The 6,807-nt window shown below is 41.4% G+C and overlaps 1 protein-coding gene across 8 annotated transcripts in view; it reads left to right on the forward strand.

The window, feature by feature from the left end:
- Positions 1-2,442, forward strand: part of FAM184A (family with sequence similarity 184 member A) — a 73,840-nt gene extending 71,398 nt beyond the window's left edge. For 6 of the 8 annotated variants that reach the window (XM_074537914.1, XM_074537919.1, XM_074537917.1 and 3 more), the window contains one exon: positions 685-2,438. In XM_074537914.1, the coding sequence (XP_074394015.1) occupies positions 685-766 (82 nt within the window). In that variant the 3' untranslated portion in view covers positions 767-2,438. Of the gene's footprint in view, positions 1-684 lie in introns of all 8 variants that reach the window. The other 2 variants (XM_074537920.1, XM_074537916.1) reach the window with 2 other exon arrangements.
- The last annotated feature ends 4,365 nt before the right edge of the window (positions 2,443-6,807 follow it).

The raw sequence follows: 6,807 nt of genomic DNA on the forward strand, positions 1-6,807 counted from the left end.
CCTATAGTAGAAATTATTTTATTACCAATTTTTATTGATAAAGGAATTTGTGTAATTAAATTTAAATTATTCTTTCCTGCTCATTTTATGAGAATGCTAAGTTTTCAAAGAGGAGCCAAATGCTGTTTGCAGCACAGCAGTTTGTTTTTTCTAGTATCTTGGCATATTTCAGGTGTGTGCATGAACAATTGCTAGTGATATTTGTGATAGGTATTATTACAAAAGTGTGTATTTCTGTTCAGTTGCCAGCCAGTCTTTGTGAGCACATGTCTACAAATATGATGTTCACATCATATTTTTCAAAATTAACTTTACCACAGGAAAAGGATGCTAAAAGAGGACCTTCTACAGTCATGCTTTTCCAAGAAAACTATTTTTATTCTTCCTGAAAACTACAGCTCTTTATGAGATTTAAAACTATGTTTTCCAAAATATTACTTGCCTACCCTCTAATGTGGCTTCTGAACTGAACTTGTGCTGCTGATGCTCTCCAATGGAGTGGATGATCGCAGATTCTATAGGGATACATTAAATCACATCCTAAGGCACACTGATAAATTAATCCATGGAAAAACAGACTGTGTTCCTTACTGAATACTCTTTGATTTTCTTTTTCTTCTCCTAACCGTTGTACTTTTCACGTAGTTGTAGGATAATTGGTTTTTTTTCTCTTTGTGAATGTAGCCCTCCTCAGAGTGATGCCTCACCAGTGGCTTCCCCAGACCCACAACGCCAGGAGTGGTTTGCCCGATACTTTACGTTCTGAGAGATGATTTGTCTTTGTGGCACAGCGTGGTGTGGACTGTTTATAAGAGCATGACCTTAAGTAAACCCTCATGTGAACAAGCTTTCCTGTAATTTGTCAAACACTGTGAATGAGAAAGTATTTGTCTTTCTGATTTGAAACTGCACTGTATTTCATGTTATATTTGTTGGAATCACCTGATATGGTACTATACAATATGTGTAATTATAACTATTATTTTTATTTAACATGAGGAATCTTTGAACTTTGTAATTACTACATAATAAATTTTGGTAGAACAAACATAATGCTTTTCCCCCCTTTTTCCTATAAATGTGTTTTCTTTGATTTCATGTAAGGCTTTTCCCCCCAAATAACATAATTGCATGGTTACTATAAATACAACTTGAACTGTAAAAGGAGAAATATATATCTCTCACTCTCTCCAGTTTGGGTGGGATATGTTTAATGCATCCCAGTTCTGTTACTTTGTAGCAATTTAAAAACCTTCTATAGCTAACATTTAAAAGGAAGAATGCTAAACAAACCTAGTGTAGCTGCTGGCCTTCAGAGCAGATGGATTCTGACAAAAGATGAAAAACGCCACAAGCCAGGAGCTGTTCATTAGGGAGGGGGGTTGATTCCTCTCCTGTTCCTTATGAGATTTCACCACCTAGTTCTAATCAAAGATTTTATCATTGAATTCAAACAAAAACTGTTCCCACAGGTTCTATATTTCTTTTATGAATATTAACAAAAACAAATGCTTGAAATACTTAGAAAATTGTTTTAGGTCTCTCTGTGTAAATCAAGAATCTACATTATGAGCATATAGTCTTGCTTTGGATTAAATTCATGTCTGAAATGAAAAAAACAAAAGCCACAAAAAACAAATACCAACTACACTACTTTTTCTCATTAATACAGATACAGGTCTTTCATTAAAACTTAGTTACCTTCCCTTGTCTATATTAATTTTTTTCCTTCTTCTTAAACTAATATATGAAACTGTTTTTCAGCTAGTGAGCATGATTCCCCAATCTATACCTTTTATGATGTCAGTATTGCTCAAGAAATTTGTTGCAGCATAGAGAAAACCAGAGCTTATTGTCTTTTTTATATTTTTTCATTCAAAGATTACCACAAATTAACTCACACTGGTAGTCTCAGGGAGAATATTGTCTTTGTTTTATGAATGTATTTTTAAGCTAAATCTCTTATCTTTTAAAAGCAGGAAAAAAATATGTTTGAGTTATTTGAATAAGGTTCTAGTTAGCATATACAAAGGTCTTGAAATTTAATATTTCATCTAAAGCCCTAACTGCATCCTTTTTTTGCTATATGCACAAAGGTAAATACCCAGATGAAGATACTTGCTAATTACAAGTTTTATATGTACTATATGTATAAATGAAAAATTTGTATGTTTTCATATAAACAATATAAAAATCTTCTAAATGCACATTTAAAAACTTCTATCATATAATTCACCTTGAAAACACCACTGAAAGCTGTATTTTGGTGATGCTGCCATGGATTAAAAATGTATACATCAGATTTTCTGTAGCTGGTGGACTCAACTGTAGGTATATGCAACTTTTTAATTTTAGAAGAAAGCCATATTGGGCAAAATGTCAGATTTCTTGGCTGTTACCCAAAATAAAATTCACTAGATCATTTTGTTACAATGTTCTGAAGTGAGTGTTGTGTATTTTTTCTTGCATGCTTTGCAAGGGATCAGCTGCCTTCTCCCATCTTCAACTTCATTTGTGCATTTTCTCGTATGGAATGAATAACTGGACAGGAATACAAAGATAATGATCTCTACATTTACCTATTCAGTGAAAGGTGTGCCCATTTTTCCTAGTAGGCATCTGAATATTAAGAAACTCTCAGTTACTATGTCTGCCACACTCAGCACTTGTACCACTGCCTTATCAGTCTCCTCAAACCAAAATAGCAGCCAAAAAAAAGTCCCGAAATGGACCAAAAATCAAATGCCCAAAAAAAAACCAGAGGAAACTAGGAAAAATTCTGTTTTCTTCCAAATGGCGTTGAGAACTCTGTAAAATGTATTTGTAAAAGAAATCAGTATCTGACTTTGGGATTAAGGGGCTTGCATGATGACAATGCCATTATGTTCCAGGTCTTTGCTGTACCCGGTATTCTGGAAAAAGCTGAAAGTGCAAGGATTCGTGAGTTCATAGGCAGCCTCAGCATCGGCTGCCAGGATATTGAAGTGGAGGGAGAAGACCCACCTTTGTTGGTTCAGCATCTGACTCCAGTTTATTGATCAAAATCGACACCTTTTATAACAGTGCTAATTCACTTAATGCATATTGCAAAACCCGAGCTCACAATAGGTCAGAGATAACACACCAACCCCTCCTTTTGTTTCCAATACCAAGATTTGTATTCTCAAAACTTACTTTTACTTTCCCAAAACAGCCAAAGATAGAATATCTACTTGTTATGAGAAAGCTGCCTGAGAACTCTGGTATGCAAGGTTCTCAAGGCCTTCATGTTTGTCACTTGTAATTAAAAACAACCTGAGAACTTCTGCTGTTTGCAGAAACAGGCTGTGAGAATTTGCTCCTCACAGCTGCCTTCTAAGCCATTTCTGAAAAAATCTCCAACACCAGGAGACACACCTTAGGGCGTAGTCTGGAGCCCACGTTTCACAGCCATGTGAACATCCAGCCATATTCCTGCTGCCTGGTCTAAACCTTTCCCTTAACCTGTGGGATCCCTGAGCCCTTCTCAGCTCGTGTGCAGCCTTGCTGGCAGTGTCTGAACTGCACCCTGTGCCACCACCCTGACCGCAGCATTAATGGGCACTTCTGGACTCTCCTGGAACAAACCCACTTTGAGGGCACACACTGTGTTCTGTAAAACTGAAAAACAAAGCAGGGTTAAGTCTTTGTCTTCATTACCACACAGGACTGTCAGGAGGGACCTCAAAGCAAAAATAGTAATATGGTTTATGTAAGAAAGCCATTATTCCAAGTGGAAAGCAGAGCCAAACCAGGCAAGTGTTCCAAGCCCAGGACAAGAGAGCTTTTCAGGCTGGTAACTGCCAGCACTGTGTCCATCCACTAGTTTGAAACAATTACTTTTCCCTGTCCATTTTGCACCATGATTTCAAAAGAGGCTATCTCATGGGTTTTTGAAAGGGCCTCGTACATTTTTTAATAACTTCTTATTGAGCAAACATTTCTTCATTACTCAGCTAAGCACATAACAGTTACTAGTTACTATTAGATAATAGTAAATTGATAAATAACTTCAGCTTTTTCTTGTCGGAACCACTACCTGATCACTGCCTTTACATACCAACATCTGCTACTTGCTCTGTAGTTGAAAAATCAGCTGCCCCAGTTGCAGGAAGCTGCACTGGTTTTCATACTGCTGCACTGCTTGTTCAGGCTGCCAACACAGTCTGAGGAAGCACACGTGGACACCTCCAGGAATTCACAGAGATGACAGCTCTGCCATACCAGGAGGCAGGTAACTCCTAACAAATGTGCAGCAATAACTGTGTGTCATTATTGGAAAATAGCAGCCTGGGTTTGTAGCTTGCAAAACCAGCACTAGAAACTGATTAAACTTGACCCTGAAAGCGTATGCCAGAGAAAGGGCTTGTTCTGAATTTTCATAGTGATCAATTTATAATTTAAGTGCAGATCTCAGGAGTGCCTTTGCAGCTGAATCTATTACATTGGTTACAACAGAACCATTTTATAAAACAAAATGTCTTTTTCTTCTAGAGGCATATCTGGGGTTAAAACTCTTCCTCTTTATAATCCCCTGAAGCAGTCTTTTGCTGGAAACTGTTTCCTTCCGGTGAGGATTTAGGCAACATCTACAATTACGCTGAAGTTTGTGTTTGCAAACAATGCAGGTGAGGTAACTGAACGTCCACCCGCTGATTCATCAGACAGGAGCCCTATGCAGAAATCCTCTTCCTATAGCATGTGGAGCAGCAATTCAGAGAAATCTGATATGTGATTTAAAGCACCTGTAAGCTTCCACACAAACTTTTTCCCCAAACACTCCAAGACCATTCCCTTTTTTGCCGGCTAAACATTCTTCAGATGAACTCATGGATAGTAAGATAATCTAGATAATCAAAATAATCAAGAAGTGAAGTATCCACTGCAGCTTTCCTATTCATTAAAATTTAAATAGGACTGGGAGGGAAAAAACCTCAGCATGCTAGACATTAATTATCTTAGTTTTATTAAGGCACTAAAGTAGTTACTTTACATATTAAAGCCATACATCATAACTTGATAATAAGGCATCTAAAGGATATTATTTTGGTTTGAGAAGTGTTGATTTACCCCTCCACCAACTGTAAAATTTTGTATTAAAATACAAACTGTGTACATTTCTTTTGATATGTCTTTATTATAGAACTATTGGTGTTATTGTAGTATACTTTTTGGTTAAGATCTTACATGGACAGTGATTTTTGTTTTGATTGCCTATCAAGAATTCATCATCATTAATACAGGCTAACAATGGGAGGGCCTGGGAATGAGAAGCTCAATGGAGAAAAGTTTTAAGATCACTCAACACTTTGAAGCTATGGGGACATTAAGTTGTGCTCTGTGATATTGCAAGACTTGAATGAATGTATGAAAAAGATTCAAATATCTTCTCAGAGGTACCAAGAAAATATGCAAGTAAAACAGAAGACAATCATTGGGACCCTAAGAAGGGCATTATGTTTCTACCTAACCTCTGTCACTCTTCCTGTCCTCTCCATCCCCCATGCACACTTCTCTATTTCTTTTCTCTTTTTTTCTCTTTGCCTCTTTTACTATTAAATAAAATATATCCATTTTTTTCACACCAACATTTAACTTCGTTTGGTTTTAATAATGTGTTTTGGATATATTTTGAACCTTCAAAGTTCTTTCCGTTTGATAAACAGAGACTTTGTTTTCTTTGCTGTTCTGGGTTTAAACCAGATCGTAACAGCCTGAAATACGACTTTGATATAGCATCAGCTAAAACTCAAACTATTTCAAATAATTGTAGAACATGTCACTGGGTTGTTATACGCAGGAAAAAAATACAGATGAGAAACTATTCAAAATGCTGTAAATTGTAGGCATGAGCAAAAGCTTTAGAGCCTGCAGCAAACCCTGGGTTTTGGTTACATTAAGAATAAAATCCCCCAACTCCTCAGACTCTGTTACGCCCTCATGAAGAAGGCGGAGTGGTGGTTTGTCGTGCAGCTCTAAAGAAGCCAAATCTAGACTTCGAGGTGTAACCCACGGAGGTGGAGAGGGAGCTTGTAGGAAGCAGCTTCAGCTGCCTCCAGGCTACCGCTGCCCACAGCCCCCTTTATCCCGCCTCGCAATCCCCCTCGCTGTGCAGGGGCAGCGTCTCTCTCCACGGGCTGCAGAGAGCGGCAGGAGAGCCCGCAGGCGGATCTTTTGTTCCCGAGAGGCCGAGCAGCTGGAGCACGGACTGTCCCATGCCGGGCTCGCCGCCCCTCTCCTGCTCCGGCTCCGGGCGGGCCGGTTCTCCCGCGGGAAGCGCCCCGCCAGCCATTCCGCCCGGCCCCGGCCGCTCTCCACCGCCCCGCCCCGCTCAGGGCGCGCCGGGCCCGGGCGTGGAGCGGCGCGGAGGGGCGGGGACGGAGCCGCTCCTCCCGCCGGGTGAGGGAGCTGCGGCCGCTGTCTCGGCGCGGCGGGAAGCGGCGGGAGCGGGGCGGCCCCGCTGCAGGTACCGAGGGGGAGCGGGGCGGCCGTGGAGCGCTGCCCGCCTCGGCTGCCGGCAGCGCAGCGCACCCCTCGCTGCCCGGCGCCGAGCGGGACGGGACGCGCTTGGGGCAGCACCCGCCTGGCCGCCCTCAAAACTTGCCGTGCTGGAGGCGGCCGGAGCGGGAGGGCCGGGCAAGGGGCTGCGGGAGCCGCCTGCCCTCATCGCCCACAGAGCGAGGGAAGGAGAGCCGCCTGGGTCCGCTTCTCGCACTACTGGGAGCAGCGCCCCGCCTCTCACCGGCAGGCGGGGCGGGGCAGGCTGGGTTGGCGGGAGCCGGCACTGAG

The sequence above is a fragment of the Zonotrichia albicollis genome, chromosome 3 (assembly GCF_047830755.1).
Source record: "Zonotrichia albicollis isolate bZonAlb1 chromosome 3, bZonAlb1.hap1, whole genome shotgun sequence".
In the NCBI taxonomy this organism is placed as follows: domain Eukaryota; kingdom Metazoa; phylum Chordata; class Aves; order Passeriformes; family Passerellidae; genus Zonotrichia; species Zonotrichia albicollis.